This window comes from Nicotiana attenuata, unplaced genomic scaffold (genome assembly GCF_001879085.1).
Source record: "Nicotiana attenuata strain UT unplaced genomic scaffold, NIATTr2, whole genome shotgun sequence".
NCBI classification, from domain to species: domain Eukaryota; kingdom Viridiplantae; phylum Streptophyta; class Magnoliopsida; order Solanales; family Solanaceae; genus Nicotiana; species Nicotiana attenuata.
The window spans coordinates 530,082-547,303 of NW_017670431.1; the positions used below are offsets into that span (position 1 = coordinate 530,082).

Genomic DNA, 17,222 nt, shown 5'->3' on the forward strand with positions numbered 1-17,222 from the left:
TTATAAATATTATTAGAAAAAGATTATCTAAAAAAGTAACACACTTAAAAAGGTATAAAATATATTTTATTTTTCATAAAAATACTACAGGCGAGTGCATTCCACTTTCCTAAGATGAGATCGTCCAAGAGGGTAACAACTATCGAAAGTACAGGGGGTAATTAAGACCACTGATAGTTTAAGAATGTAATCAATAATACGTGACAAGCTTAGGGAGGTTTTAAGGTATTTTGCCTTTAAACAACACTTGGTCCTCTTTCCAACCAGATCTATAAGTTAATCATTTCACGTGGTACCACAATGCATTAGAGGGTTAGAGAAAATAAAACTAGAAACGCGATGAGCTACGACCTATATTGGAATATACAACTTTAAATATTTTTAAAGAGTCAAGAAAATAATATGATGAAACATTACAAGTGATTGCTTTGCACTGATAGAATTTGGCATTCTCGTCTATTTACAACATGCTAAGCACAACAGGAGAAGTTGGTATTAGTGATTTCAAGATTGAAACTTGGGATTAGTTGGTTGTTTGTTGTACAATGATCCTGCAGCTGGAACTTCAGCTTGTGAAGAGACGGTTGCGGAAAGTGGCTGGAAATTTGTGTTTCCAACAAACCAGTAGAGCACCCACTTCAAATTGCAGAGTGTGTACTTGAGAGCTTTGGTCCAATTTTCCTGCTTATTGAAGCTCTGGGTAATGGAGTAACTTTCAACTTTGTCATTGTCAATCCTGCAATAAAGCCATAGATAATTAAGCAACAGTTACAGTACTCTAGTTGAAATGCATCAGACCAGAACTTTGTTGGAGAACGCCTATTCTATATCTAACATCGAGTCAAGTAATCTATGGTGCAATTGTGGTCTCCAATATGTACATCCTAACATATGCCATATGAAAAGCTCAAAATTCACTTCAAAGCAGCAGTTCGAAGATCAAGATAAATTGGTGTAGTACAAAATAACAGCAGACTCATAAAAGTACTTCGCAAATGGGACCTAACCTACTGTATAAGATTGAGGTTCTAAGGCTAAAAAGCATCAGGTTTAGCTCCTTCCATGTTGGAATTAGTCCAACTCTCCCTTAGTTAAGTCCCCACTGGTGCACGCAGTTGTCTAAGACATATTACAAACTCATATGAATGACCATGCCAAGTCACTCACCCCTTTACATTACCAACCTAAAAAAGAAAAGGGAAAAGCAAAGAAACTTATGTAATTATTTCAACTGATGTAAATTGATGTCATTGCTCGAACTTCAAGCTCCTTCTTTCAGGGATAAAATGGTGGAAATAAGCAAGCAACCTTATCATAAAAACAAAATCGACCAAACTCTTCTTAGCAGAAATTCTGACTACCAATTACACAATAGCAATGTATCTGAGAAATGTAAATCCGAGATTTACTAACATTTTGCTAAAAGATTGAAGCTTCTATGGAATCACGCTTCTTGAATATGCAGAGGCTTACTTGTAAGGAAGCTTAAAACATTTGTCAGGACGAATATTGTTCTCCCTATCTTTTGAATTTGCAAAGTCGGCGAACTCCTTTAGGCAGGTCAAGAACAATGTCATTGCTTTGTCATATCGTGTGCTCCAGAAGAGATTTACCGGGCCAAATCTTCAAAAGAGTAAGAGGGATCACATTAGTTATTGGGATCACATTATCTACTTCTAAAAGGTAAAAGTTTGCTATTGGAAAACCAAAAACAGTGTCTGTTACTCCCAAAGTTCTTTTTTCTTTTATAAGCTGCTACTGCCTAGGTATTAAGATAACTGGAAGGGAAGATTCAAAAGAACTGCCTCCAAAAAGTGATTTTGGAGTTTGTACATTTCATTCACTATTATCAAGTCGAAAGCTCAATGTATTACAATGAAACGACGTCAATATTAAACAAACTACCCCTCCTACATTTACTGAATATAATTACTATTGCATCATCACCCACCTGAAATCAACTTATTTGTATCAAATTGACATACTGGTAATAAATATCTTTGGGAAAAAATGTTTGGAAAAAAAAGAATAGACTTACAGTTCATAAGTATTGTTATTGGTATCCATGATCCGAGGATAACTTCCCATAGGAAGAATTTTTATCCGATATCTGGAAAGGGAAAATCAAGGATACGCATCGGACAGATAACAACAAGAACACTACGCTTTACGGGAAAAAATGCAATATATTTTAGTGTCTAGCTTCCAAAAGTTTATATGCTGTCATACTTAGTATTGTTTATCCGTGCTCTATGAAGCTGAACATTAACTCTAGTCAGATCAAGTCTACTTGAATAAACATGGCAACTTGGTGATTGGGTAAAGAAAATCTATGAAGGCTTGAATAAGAAAAGTTAGACTGGATTAAAAATACACAGGTTATTCAAAAATTCCACAAGGACTGAAGGACCATTTGCTAATTTGAGCGGTAAGATCAAAAGATCCAACAAGAACTTTATGCACCTTGGATCGGACCTAATCAAGATCTATCAAAAACAATTTAAGATTCATAATGCATAAGCACCAACAGTTCTTAGGCTGAGAGTTGCTACCTGACAAGCAAACTAGGCAGTAAAAGATTGATAAAGTTCTGGATTCAATCAATCAAGGAAATGACAGAAAAGGATTATATTTTAACAAATAGATAGATGTATATTTCAATAAGGATACTGAAACTTTGGCCGGAAATGTTGAGCCATTGTATGGAGAAGAAGGCAAGCTTGGCCCCATGCTGCATTTATCTCGTCCCACTCAACCTAAGCATTTATCATAAATGTTGAACATTTTAGATAATTAAAAAAATTAAAAAAGAAGAAAGATAGTATAATTACGATGAGAAAAAATGACCAGACAAGAAAGTATGAGATACAGTATCATAATATGAAATAATGAGTCCTTTCTGCCATTTAAAGTGTAGCACAAAATAACACTTCATAAATGCAAAGAAAAAAAATAGGTAAATGAAAACAGCTACTACCAGATAGCATTATTCAAGATGTCTAAATGAAGTACAGCAGTCAATACACCATACAGAATTCATCTAGTATATTCTCTAGTACTTGCACAGCATTTATTTCTCCATTTCTTTCATCAGATTCTGTATTAAACAGGAGATAGAATTGAAGATGTAGCATAATTCACAGTCGCCTAAACAGAGGTTTGCTCTCTCAACCAATTTCCTTGACCTATTTCTGTTTTCAACTAACAAATTTACTTGACTCCTTCTCCAACCAATAACCCAAAAAATATATAAATTTTATAGCATATTTTGAATGTTAATCAGATATATTTTTTTTGATAACCAAAAAACTAGTATTATAAAGAATATTAATCTGATATATTGAGGAAGTACTTTAAGAGAAAATACAATTACAGTATGCAATATCAAACACTGCAGTAAAGCATACTGCTGACTTTATCTACCAGGAACCACACAATTATATCCAAAAAAATTATAGTAACATACCGGAATTTTAGGAAGTCTTCCGAGACGAAAGTTGTTAATTGTTCCGAATTCACCATCATACCAGATTGGGAATGCATCATTGAGCACATTAGTCTTCTTTAACAGCTCTAAATGAGCTTGTGAAACTTCTGTCTTAGCTAAAATTGCATCTCTCTCTTCCTGCAGTAAAATGATCATTTTTAACACTGATTTCCTTCCTCCAACACAAGACACGACACATGACCAAATCTTGTCTCAAACAGGAAACTAAATATGTCAGATACAAACAGACGCATGGTGAGAAGTAGCAAGAACCTGATGTGATATCAATTGAAACTGAAAGTTGTTGAATTCTTGCCAGTACCTGGCAAAGAGAAGGCATGCTAACTATTAGCAATTAGTGATAAGAAATCTCACACGACTATTTAATTAATAGGTATCATTTATTACACTATTGGTCCATGCAACCAAGCCCGGCTATAGTGACAGGTACTCTTTTAGTTGTACGTTTCTCTACTTCAGGCTATTCCGAGTTCCTTTATAATACTACAACAACATCATCAACCACTACATCCTCAATCTCGAGCTAGTTGGTGTCAACAAATAAGGTAAATAATTTTATTAATGATAGAAAAATCTATGGTATACAAGCAGCAAAAATTGGAGAATCTACAACAGAATATGACTCCCTACGAATCACCACCAGATCTATGTACAAACTAGGATCTCATGGGTGCACCGAAAAGAAACAATATGTGTCTCCTTGCTACTAATTTGAGTTTTACCCCCCTTTAACTTTGCTTGCTTCTAACTTCTTATGAGCGGTTTTACGACCTTAATTTTTCAAACAGTCTCCTAAACTATATTTATGACGGCTAGTTGCTGCACCACCAACAACAACAACCCATTAAAATCCCACTAGTGGAGTCTGGGGAGGATAGAGAGTACGCAGACCTTACCCCTATCCCGAAGGAGTAGAGAGGCAAAAGGTGAAAATGCAATTCAGATCATTGAGAATTACCGCTCCTCCAACTCCTTAAAGCGGCTAGATTTTAACTCTAGCTCCTTCAGTTCGGCAGTGACCACAGCACATTGCTTCTCTGTTTCTTCTATTGCTGCTTCAAGTTTTCGCTCTTCTTCTTCTATCTTCAAGAGCATGAAAACACATTAATGTCAATAATTGCTCTTCAATACAAGAGATTTTACAAAAAAGTGCAGTAGACGTTTTTGCAAAAAACGTCTGCGCTAAGCCTCGGCTTTCTTTATCCACAACTGTGTTTCCCATTTTATTCTAATATATTAATTTTGTAATATCCTCGCATTCATACCAACTATCAACTGAATGCACTAGGAGGTCTAAGTTTTCCTAAGGTACTTCCATGCTGCATCAGGTTATATAGCATCTTAATTTATTTGTTCTCTATGTCATGTATAAAGGTGAAAACTACAATGTCCTTTTATGTGACTCAAAGCCGTTAAGCACCTTCAATTTCTCCTTCAGAAAATCAGCCTCACTAAGAACATTTCTTGCTTCTCCCTCTAGTCGCTGAAGGCAAGCTTCATAGGCTTGTATGTCCCTGTTAACATCTTCAACCTCCTTATCAAGTTTATCAGACAACACTCTCATGCATTCAAGACACAACGGTTGCTCAATCTGGGTCTGCGTTGAGGCAATATCAAAAGCACGCTTTAGCACAGTGATGGTGGAGTGAAACCCAGAATTATTTGGCTGTGTAGGAGCATTTTGAGGCCCACCATCTGGTGATGGAACATTTGTACCAGCTCCATCAGATGTAGGCTCACATTTATACACTGAAGCAGCTGGTGGAGGCAAAACCACGAATGATTCTTCCATGGCCTTCCCAAACTGGCTTGCATCTGGTTGAGCGGATACTCCTCGTCCTCGGGGCGGAATCCCTGGTCCCTGATTTCTTTGCTTTGGCAATACGACGTAGGAATGTTCCATACGACTCGACCCTATAACACTACCAGCTCCATGCATTGAAGAACCCTGCATCCCTGCACAAAACCCCCAAATCAGCAAATCATAGATGTATTATCTGTGCTTGTACTATTCCAGAGGACAAAGAAAAGAAAACTAACAACAAAATGAGGATCTTTGGGAACAAGAAATCTACGAATTTCATATTTTATGGAAATCCAATATTATTTAGAGGGTGTTTAGGTAATCTATAAGCGGGTCAAACTAGTTTATAAGACCTTTTAACTTATCTACGCGCCTGATAAACACCAAAAGTGCTGATAAGCTAAAATCATCCAAAAGCCATAAGTTGTTCCCTCTCCATTCCATTTTCTTCATTTGTTCTTCTCCTTATTTAGATACTTTTTAATTTATAATTTTTGTAAATAAATTCAAAGACACATTTTAATGGAAAATTGCTTATCAGCACTTTTTTACCACAAACACATCAACTGTTTATTAGTATTAGTTTCTGCACTTCTACCCAAAAATTTAAAATTTCGGTTTCAGCACCAAAAAGTAGTTTTCAGCACTTAATGCTTATGAGCTATTTTCAATCAGCTAAACCAAACGGACTCAAAACTCTAAACGTTGCGTCCTCCATTGAACTAAGTAGCATCCCAAATTAAAGCTTCTAACACACAATTACTTCACGAATAAATTCACTAAAGTAAAAAGCTTTTATTGCTACAAAAATTAAAAATAACCAAAATTTTCCAATTATTACCTCCCAATACAGCAGTTCACATAATCTTCTATACATGATTAATTGATTGATTGATGAATATATAAAGATAGAGAGAGAGAAGCGGAGGCAAACCGGAGCGAGAAGGAAAATCCGGGAAGAATTTATCGGCATAATTATCGACGCCGACGATGCACAGAGGATTGTGGCAGTTCTGACAGAGATACCGAGGAAGATTCGGGTCAACCGGTAAAGTCCGACCCTTATCCGGCGTAAGGTTATTAGTACTACTGCTGCTATTTTTCGTCATGGATTGAAGATCGATGAATTCTGTATTTTACTGTTGGAAAATTTAGTTATATGAATTTGATGGAATATTTGAAAGCTCCGTTAACAGGTGGATCGGAACCTTTTTCCGGGTCGACTTGGTTTTAACTTTTAATGCGATTACTCAATAATTTAAAAATTAAAAACATAAATATAGTTTGGATATTTGGGCCGCTAATTTTATGGCAAATTTAGCCTAATATGTCATATGCTACTAGGTGATTGATAGGAAGGCCTAGACTTTAAATGTTATCCTAGTTTTGAATGTATTTAGAGTCCGTTTGGCTTAGCTGATTTAGAGTAGTTGATAAGCATTAGGTGCTGAGGAGCACTTTTAAGTGCTGAAGCTGATTTAAAAAATAAGCAGTTACATGTTTGGATAAAAGTGCTGAAATTAATAATATGCAGATGAAGAACTGGATATACGAAGAGTTTTGTTTTAAAAAGAAGTATTTTAGGGATAGAATAGTAAATATTTTGGTCAAACTTAAAGTGCTTATAAGCTGAAATTTGATAAGTTGGGGAAAACCAACTTATAGCTTTTGGCTTATTTTTGGCTTATAAGCACTTAACTTATAAGCACTTTTAATTTTACCAAACGCGTAGATAAGCCAAAAAGTGCTTATAAGCCAGTTTGACCAACTTATAAGCTTAGCCAAACACCCTCTTAGAAAATGATCCTATACACTTATTGGTTGTCAGTTTTTTTTTTTTTTTTTGCTGGATTGGTAAATTTATGTGATATTTACTCCACTTATATTGTTAATTATAAACAAATTTTACTCGTTTGGCATGACTTTGTGATAGTTTAGTTCACCAAACTTTACCATATTGACATGACATAGCATTCGACATATTTGTTAGATTGTTCACAAATTTTACCTAATTCTATATTTATGCACTTGCTTTTGATCATGGTTTAAATAGAAATAGGTCGATTTTGTTGGAAAATCCAGGTTATATATTGTACTTGTTCGATTGTTCAACAAATTCTACCTATTGACGTGACTTTGTGTTATCTACAATTGACCTATTTGTTAAATTGTACATCAAATTCTACCCGATTGGCATACTTATTCTGTGTTGTTTAATAAAGTTTTACGAAATTGCAACTCTAATTTCAATCAAATAACCCCAAAACTGCTCCAAATGATCTCAAATTTAAAACAAAACATCCAAATACCAACACAAATGATCTCCAATCACTAACTTAGCCAAATAACACCAAAATAAGAAGAACCATTTCATTTTCATCGACACTTTCTAAGGATCAATAATGAAGTTTTGAGATTTTTAAAGTAAATCACTAAATCAGTATTTGAGCTAAAAATTTAAATATAAATTATCAACATTCAAATAATTTTAGTAATGATCAATCATTAGCTTTCACTTTTCGCCTCCAAATAAGTATTTTAAGACTATAGTGTTCCTCATATACTTAATCAATTAAGCCACCGAGAACCTTATGCATTATAAAGTAAATCAGATATTCTTACGTTTATTGAAGGAAAAAAGAAAGAACTGTAAGTAGGTAAAAGATGTCACTGATTGCATTCAAATATACAAAATTGAGCCCTTCATCCACAAAGAATTAAGTAACCTTTTTTATTTAAGCAATACAATATTATGAAATGATGGGAAAAAATATTATATATTCAAAAATTATATTCATCAAAATAATATAATACGTATAATACAATACGGTAAAACAAAAGTACATCTGAAAAACACCGGGTTCTCTTCTGAAGTTTCTCTCAGCGCACGTTAACGTGGCTTAGCTAACGTACGCTGCTGGAGGCCATGGGAGGAAGAGGACGATCTAAACGAAACTCAAAAAAAATTCTGTCCACTGATCCGAGATCCACTGATGCAAGGAAAGCAACAATGAAACTTTTTGTCTCATCCAAAGGGGTGAGAATTGAGGAGCCAACTGAAAACACCACTCCGAGGAACAGGACGAATGAACAGAGCAATATAGCCTCAGATCCAGCAATCAACAATGGCAAGCAAAAAGCAGTGATAGCAACACCTGAAAGTAGTAGTGCAATAGACCGTAGATCTGGGAGCGGAACGATAGAGATCAGCTCAAAAACACCAAAAACTAATGCAACAGTGCCATGCCAATCCGACAAGGCTGAAAACCCCAAAAACACTGGCCAATTGGTGAAGGCAAGTGGAATTCAATCATGGGCAAATGCTGTAGCAAGTAATAAACTAGCATTGAGAGGTATGAGTCTTCAATATATTGCACCAATAATACAAGACGAGGAGAAAATTGTGCAATTAGACCTGGAGAATGTTGAGCGGAAAAATAAAAAATGGAGCACGGCACTAATTCTGTATGTAATTTGGAATTCACCATCCATAGAAGCAATGGAACGATTCCTTAACTCAGTGGGTAAGTACTCCATGAAACCTCAGATCTATTATCATAATGATGACTATTTTGTAATTTGATTTGCAAATTTGGAGGAAAGGAACTAAGTCCTATATACTGGGCCTCATACCATAAACAATCACCCCATTGTAATGAAAACATGGACACCAGACCTCAATTTTCAAGAAGAAATACTTAGAACCATTCCACTATGGGTGAAGTTTGCAAACCTTCCCCTGAATTGCTGGAGTGTAAAGGCTGTGAAGTTTCCAAACTTTCCCCTAAGTTGCTGGAGTGTAAAGGCTTTAAGAAAAATTGGAAATGCCTTGGGTAATCCAGTATATGCTGATGACTGTACAACTAGCATAGTAAGGATATCTTATACTAGAATGCTGATTGCGGTGGACGTTACTAAACCCCTACCTAGAAGGGTGAAGATGTAATATCCAATAGGGAGAACAATTGAGCATGAGATAACCTATGATTGGGAACCTACATACTGCACCAAATATCTACATATAGGGCATAATTGCACTGAGAACATAATGCAGCAGCCACAAAGGCAGCAATACAGAGGGAGAGACAATAAAGTTAAGCAAATCTAGCAAAAGACCGGGAGGGATGTACCTAAGGAGAATGTTCAGAAGAATTATAAAATAAAGAGGCTGGAAACACCAAAATCTCTAGAGGACAGTACAATGCAGATTACTGCAGCTATTAAACAACCTCCATAAGAAGGGTGGACAACAATAAGTGGGAAATCAGCAGCAAAGAAGGCAAAAATAAAGCTAGCTGAAGGCAAATATCTTGGTGACAGTAATGGATTCCAATCTTTAGAAAGAGGACAAGATAACATAACTAATGATCCAGGACCAAGCAATGTGTAGATGGGGTCTTACAGGGGACATGAGCTATATCATGATGCACAATTCATCCTAGTATGAGTGTAATTACATGAAATGTCAAAGGAATAAATAAAGCATACAAGCAAAAGGAAACAAAAGAGTTCATAAAGCAGAATAAAAAAGCAGTAACTGCACTACAGAACACAGAATAAAGGAGCAGAAAGCTAGTAATATTATCAACAAAGTTGCACCAGGATGACACTGGATATCAAACTTCAACAACAACAATAAGAGCAGAATATGAATTTTTTAGGACCTAAGAATTTTTTATTTTGAACTAATTGACATGGATTGCCAATACATACATGGACAAGTCAGAAGACGCTGAAGAATAATAGCATTTGGTTTTACTGCAGTGTATGGTTTGCATACTATTAAAGATAAGGTTGAGAATGTGGCACAAACTGAGAGAAATAAACAGTATACAACAGGGACCATGGATAGCAACGGAGACTTCAATTCAGTACTTAATAGCCAAGATAGACAGCATGGTACTGTAATACAAGATATGGAAACGAAGGATTTCAGGGAATTCATGAATGACACTACATGAATGAATTACCTACTGTTGGTAGAGACTATACATGGACAAATAACCATACTTATAGCAGGATAGACAGGGAAATAGTTAACACAAACTGGATGATGACAATGCTCAATCTGTATATACAAATCCTAGAACCATCTTTCTCTGACCGTTCACCCCTAAAACTGATGATCTCACAAGTGCAGAGGAAGAAAGCTAGTTTATTTAGATTCTTTAACTACTTAGCTGATCACCCCCAATTCCAATCAGAAGTAGAACAAGCATTGAATACAACTGGAGATACCGAAAAATTACAAGGAGTGTGGAATAAGTTCAAGAGAGTTAAGCAAGTTATTAAGGGCCTCAACACACAACAATACAACGGTGTTGATGGCAATATCAAAGAAATCATAAGGGAACTACAGGAAGTGCAGGAGAAAATGGATGTAGAAAGCTGAACACGGAATTAGTTAAGAAGGGAAAGGAACTGAAAAGTAATCTAGAGAAGTGGATACTGATTGAAGAAAGCATCTATAGGCAAAGGTCAAAGGTGCAATAGCTGAAGCTGAGAGATTCTAATTCTGCATATTTCTTTGCACATATGAAGAATAGGAACACCTTAAATGGAATCCATGCTCTCACTACTGATCTAGGGGTTCAGGTATATATAGAGGAGGAAATAGAGACTGAAATTCTTGGCTATTATAAATATGTGCTAGGGTCAAATGCTCCTGCATCCCAACAATAAATCCAAATGTCACGCAAAAAGGTACAATGCTCAAAAGAGAACAACAACTTCAATTGATACAGCTTGAGTGGACGGGTATTTAGGGTAATTCTTCATTAAAAAATTAAAAACATAAATATAGTTTGGATATTTGGGCCGCTAATTTTATGGTAAATTTAGCCAAATACGTCATATGCTACTAGGTTATTGACAGGAATGGCCCTATAAAGACCTAGACTTCAAATGTTATCCTAGTTTTGAATGTATTTAGAAAATGACCCTATACACTTATTGGTTTTCAGAGTTTTTTTTTTGCTGGATTGGTAGATTTTATGTGATATTTACTCTCCTTATATTGTTAATTATTCACAAACTTTACTCGTTTGGCATAACTTTGTGATCGTTCAGTTCACCAAACTTTACCATATTGACATGACATTATGTTATCTACATTCAACATATTTGTTAAATTATTCACAAACTTTATCCAATTATATGTAATTTTGTACGTGTTCAATTGTTCAACAAACTCTATCAGATTGGCTTTACTTTGTGTTATCTGCAATTGACCTATCTGTTAAATTATACATCAAATTCTATCCAATTGGCATACTTCTTCTGTGTTGTTTAAATTTTATGAAATTGCAACTCTAATTTCGATCAAGCCACCCTAAAACTGTTCCAAATGATCTCAAATTTAAAACAAAACCTCCAAATACCAACACAAATGATCTCCAATCACCAGCTTAGCCAAATAACACCAAATTAAGAAGATCCATTTTGTTTTCGTTAACACTTGTAATAACCAATAATGAAGTTTTAAGATTTTTAAAGTAAATCACTAAATCAGTGTTTGAACTAAAATTTTAAGTATAAATTATCAACATTCAAATAATTTTAGCAATAATCAATTGTTAGCTTTTAATTCTTACCTCCAGACAAGAATTTTAAGCTTCCAATATTGAAAAACTATAGTGTTCTTCGTATTCTTAATTAATTAAGCCACCGAGAACCTTTATGCATTATAAAGTGTATTTATAATATGTGTATGTGTATTCATCTTTGGACAAATCATACTGTATGGTAGTTGGTACAACTGTGTATAGTTGTACACATGTATGTATACAGTATAAATAGGCTTAGATATTTTTTGTACAGAGTAGACTTTACATTTTAGTGTTTTTTGTACTTTCTTCAGCTCAGTTCATTCTCTCTAATGAAAGAGAAGGTTCTAGAAGTCTCTTAGCTCAACTGTCTTCTTCATCCTCCATTAGAGCTCAATTGAGGTGAGCTTTCTCTCTTCGTTTCTTCTGCTATTTTGTCATGGTATCAAAGATAGGCTCTCAATCATAAGCTCAATAAGTTGATTCTTCACTCAATTACATCACTACAATAGTTTTCTGTGTGAGTAGCGATCCTTCAGAAAAGTTCAGACGAGACCAATTTCCTTTCAAAACTGATCGATAAGTGTGGCTATCGACGAAAACACGACGAAGTACACGGATCCACTTCTAGATTCGACAAATCCTCTCTACATGCATACATCTGAAAGTGCTAGATATATGCTTGTACCGGTACCTTTCGATGGATCTGGATATAGGTCATGGAGAAACGAAATTCTCAGAGCTTTCTCAGTGAAAAACAAGGTAGGATTCATAAACGGAAAATGCAGGAAACCAGATTCCAAAGACCCTAGCTATGATCAATGGGAAAGCTGTGACGACATGGTCACATCATGGATTCTAAATTCCATATCGAAGGATTTAGCAAATAGTCTGCAATACGTTAATAAAGATCAAGAGCTTTGGTAGGAATTGGAAAATAGATAAATCCTGACAAATGGAGCAAAGATGTATCAATTGCAGAAAGAGATAAGCAATTTGAGTCAAGGAACCCTAGACATCATCGGGTATTACACTAAGATGAAGAAGCTCTGGGAAGAACTGAACACATTGAATGCACATGCTCTGTGCAAGTGCAACTGCAGATGTGGTGCTAAAGCAAATATGCAAAAGGCTGAGCAAGACAGAAGGTTATTTCAGTTCTTCATGGGACTAAATGAAGTGTATACTGTGGTAAGGGGAAGCATCCTGATGATGAATCTGTTGCCTTCACTCGCACAAGCTTTTTCAACTCTCATCCAAGAAGAAAAACAAAAGAGAGGTCAAGCCAAATAATTAGTTTGTAATTGAATCCACTGCCCTGAATACAAATAAGTCAGAAGGAAACTCTTTCGGAACAAACTATAATCAACAGCCAAACAGTTCAGACAATGCTGGATATACAAACTACTATCAACAAGGAAACATAATTACAAACAATAACTATAGGGGATCAACTTTGGTTTCTGATGGCTCCCTTCTGTTATTTGTTAACATAATAATAACACTTTTTCTCTCTAACCGCTCTCTCGACAAACGCTAGAGTGCATGTGCTAACGTACGCCATCAGCCATGAGGAGAGGACGACCGAAGAGAATTGTTGCTACGACTTCAGTGAGTGACTGTGCAAGTACGAGCACTCCAATACTGAGAAATGACAATTTGGAAAGAGACCAAGGGAAAAATCTAATGGAACAGTGGCCGACATTGTTAATCACGAAGGAAATTGTGAAAACTCCATTAGATAAGACCGATCAGAGTAGTAAAGTGATTACTAATACTACGATAATGCATGAAGCTCAAATATAAGCAAATCGGTGACAACTAGGAAGAATTTGGATCCAATTACTGTTGAATTGGGGTTACATGGGATGCATTGAAGGTAGCTCACCCTCAAGTGAGTTTACCTACTGTTGAGGCTGAAAAAGGGTAGAAGCAGTGGGCGAACCTATTTGTGGGATCGAATTATGCGGCGAAAGGAATGGACCTTAGCTTCATTGCACCTATTATCAAAAATGGTGAGGTAACGGTGGAGCTCTGTAAGGAAAAGATAGAGGAGGAGACTCATAAATGGAAGCTAGCGTTAATACTGTATGTTATTGGAGGAAGTCCAACAATAGGCGCCATAGAAAGGTAGATTGCTTCAGTATGGAACTTTGTAGCTAAACCAAAGGTGTATTTCCATAATGATGGTTACTTTGTGGTTCGCTTCAATTCAATTGAAGATAGGGATGCCTCACATGCTAAATAATAAGCCTATCATTGTCATAATGTGGTCGGCTGATTTTGATTTCAATAAAGAGGTTCTCCAAACTATACTAGTATGGGTGAAATATCCCAATTTGCCTTTGAATTGCTGGGGAAAGAAGTCACTAAGTAGGATCAGTAGTGGATTGAGAATTCCTCTCTATGCGGATGCTTGTACTACTCAAGTGGATATGATCTCATATGCAAGGGTTTTGGTTGAAATGGGTGTGATTAAGGAGCTGCCTAGATCTATTAAAGTGACTGATCCTAATGGAAGGGAGTTTATACAGGAAATAGCATATGATTGGATACCTGAGTTCTGTATTAAATGGATGCAAGCTGGTCACCAATGCAGAGTTGTTGAACAGAGTGGTCCAAAGGTGAAGGCTAAGAATGTAAAACAGAAGCAGGAATGGCAACCTAAGGTGGTTTCCAAAGTGCAAGAACCAGTTAAGGAGCAACTACAGTTGAAAGAGACTACAAATGAAAAGAATGCTAGTACTAGTACATCGATGGCTAGTACTAGTGCAGGAGCTGAAAGAGGAAATGAGGAGCAAAGGTGGCAGACTGTTATAGGAAAATCAGTAGCTAGAAGTAAAGAAAGACAGCCAGCTGATGTAGTAAATATCATCAATGGATTTAATCTACTTGCGGAGTCAAAACTACCACTAGTTATGCCAAGACAGATAGAGGGAGGAACAGGTAGACAGCAGGGTGATACTGGGCAAGAAGGTACTCTAAAACCCCTTTTTATGCCTGTATAAAGTTAGTAACCTGGAACATAAGGGGCTTAAATAAAGCCCCTAGACAAAAAGAGGTAAAATGATTAATTTGTAGTAATAGAGTAAGCATGATAGCATTACTAGAACATAAAATAAAAAAGGAGAAGGCTGAACAAGTTATAAGGAAAATTACACCTGGATGGGCATATTTAGACAATTATGAGTATAGTAGCAAAGGAAGAATATGGTTGTTATGGGACACAAATGAAATAGAGTGCAAAGATGTGAGTAGCACTGCTCAGACTATCCACACTACAGTATATATTAGGAGATTGGATATGAGATTTACATTTACAGTTGTGTATGGCCTGCATAGTATTGAAGACAGAAGAAGTATGTGGAGTGAACTGACAAGGTTGCAGTCAATACAACAAGGGCCATGGTTGATAATGGGGGATTACAATGCTATTAGATCAGTTGAAGATAGACCACTTGGTAATCCTGTGCAAGAACTGGAGGTAAGAGATTTCAATGATTTTATTGAAGATACTGGATTGACAGAAATGAAGACTAGTGGAAGGAATTTAACATGGACAAATGGCCATACTTATAGTAAAATTGATAGAGCCCTAATCAATGCTGATTAGATGCTGGTAATGCCACAACTGGAGGTTTGTATTATGGATCCTCATTGTTCTGATCATTCACCATTGAGTATAGCACTGGAGGAGAATGAAGGTTTTAGCTCCAAACCTTTTAAATTTCTAAACCACCTAGCTGAGCATGATGACTTTATAAAGATAGTTAGTGAAGCACGGGAGAGGCCACAGGAACAACACAAAATGAGGAGTATTTGGCAGAAACTAAAAAGAGTAAAGCAGGCTATGAAGGTTTTAAACAAAAATGAATATAATGCTGTTGGTGATAGGATCAAGGTATGTAGACAAAAACTGACTGCTATGCAAGAGCAAATGAGAGATCCTGGGCAAGATGAAACCTTAGTAGCTGAAGAGAAAGAAATGAAAAAATAACTGGAGAAAGGGTTAATAGTGGAGGAAAGCATTATGAGACAGAAATCAAGAATAAAATGGCTGAAGCTAGGTGATGCCAACACAACATATTTTTTTGCAAATATGAAAAACAGATGCAGCCAAAACAAGATTAGAAGATTAATAAAAGGAAATGGGAGCATAGTGCAAACAAGGGAGGACATTGAGGAGGAGGCGACAGAGTTTTATCAACAGCTGTTGGCTCATCAGCAAGTGAATTGCCTGTTATTAATCCAGCTATTATGAGAGATGGTCCCATGATGAATAGACAGCAACAACTACAACTGATTGCATAGGTCACAAAAGAGGAGATTTATCAGGCTCTGAAAGGTATCAGTGATAACAAAGCCCCTGGGTGTGATGGATTTAATGCTTTATTTTTCAAAAAGGCTTGGCATGTAGTAGTAGATACAATCACAGCTGCAGTCGTGGAATTTTTTTCAAGTTCAAATATGTATCAGCCTATCAACTGCACAACAGTAACCCTTGGTCCTAAGGTAAAAAGTCCTTCTAAAATTATTGAGTACAGGCCAATATCATATTGTACAATTCTTTACAAGATTATATCAAAGATACTAACAAACAAATTACAAGGAGTGATGGATATGCTGGTGGATAAAAGTCATTCTGCATTTGCTCCTGGTAGACTGATAAGTGACAACATAATACTAAGTCATGAGTTAGTGAAAGGGTATGGCAGGAAAGGCATCTCTCCCAGATGTATGCTGAAGATAGACATGAAGAAGACATATGATCCAGTGGAGTGGGGTTATCTAGAGCAAGTGTTGACACATCTGCAGCTGCCAGGAAGATTTGTGCAATGGATTATGAGTTGTGTTACAATAGTATCATACTCCATTATTGTAAATGCCTAATTTTTGCCTTGTTTACATATATATATATATATATATATATATATATATATATATATATATATATATATATATAGATATATAGATATATAGATATAGATATATATATATAGTATCTATAAACGTCCGTTGCACGTTAATAATGGCACATAATGGTTTAAATATTTATTTAGATGAAGGAATAATAAAATTTAATTAATGAGAAATTTTTTATATATATTACTACAACAATCATCTAAATACCGAAAAATATTAGTACATTAGCATAATTCTTGAATTCAAAATGAAGGGACATCATCAAAACTTACATAAATGATCAATTTTAGTCATGTTAAGTAAATTATGTATTGTAGTTTAAAGGTATCGAATGTAATAGTATCTTACCGAACACTTCTTTATAGACAGTGTTTTTTGTATATGTTTCCTTATAATACTTTGGTTATTCTGCCATAACCAAAACTCTTGTTAGATCGGAAGA

At 35.7% G+C, this 17,222-nt stretch overlaps 1 protein-coding gene across 1 annotated transcript; it reads right to left on the reverse strand.

Moving 5' to 3' along the window:
* Nucleotides 1–333: 333 nt before the first annotated feature.
* LOC109239294 (beclin-1-like protein) lies at nucleotides 334–6,521 on the reverse strand. Its single transcript, XM_019405835.1, has 9 exons — nucleotides 6,247–6,521; nucleotides 4,929–5,464; nucleotides 4,467–4,591; nucleotides 3,761–3,809; nucleotides 3,467–3,625; nucleotides 2,671–2,756; nucleotides 2,039–2,110; nucleotides 1,474–1,623; nucleotides 334–736 (listed from the first exon to the last, which is right to left on the reverse strand). The coding sequence occupies exons 1-9, from the start codon at nucleotides 6,419–6,421 to the stop codon at nucleotides 505–507; spliced, it is 1,584 nt and encodes a 527-aa protein (XP_019261380.1). The 5' UTR covers nucleotides 6,422–6,521; the 3' UTR covers nucleotides 334–504.
* Between the last annotated feature and the right edge of the window lie 10,701 nt (nucleotides 6,522–17,222).

Coding starts and splice junctions, on each gene's coding strand:
- LOC109239294 (XM_019405835.1), bottom strand. CDS start 6,421: ATGACGAAAAATAGCAGCAGTAGTACTAATAACCTTACGCCGGATAAG. Junction 3,626..3,760: donor TTCAATTGATATCACATCAG/GTTCTTGCTACT, acceptor ATTTTACTGCAG/GAAGAGAGAGATGCAATTTT. Junction 1,624..2,038: donor AATAACAATACTTATGAACT/GTAAGTCTATTC, acceptor ACTCTTTTGAAG/ATTTGGCCCGGTAAATCTCT.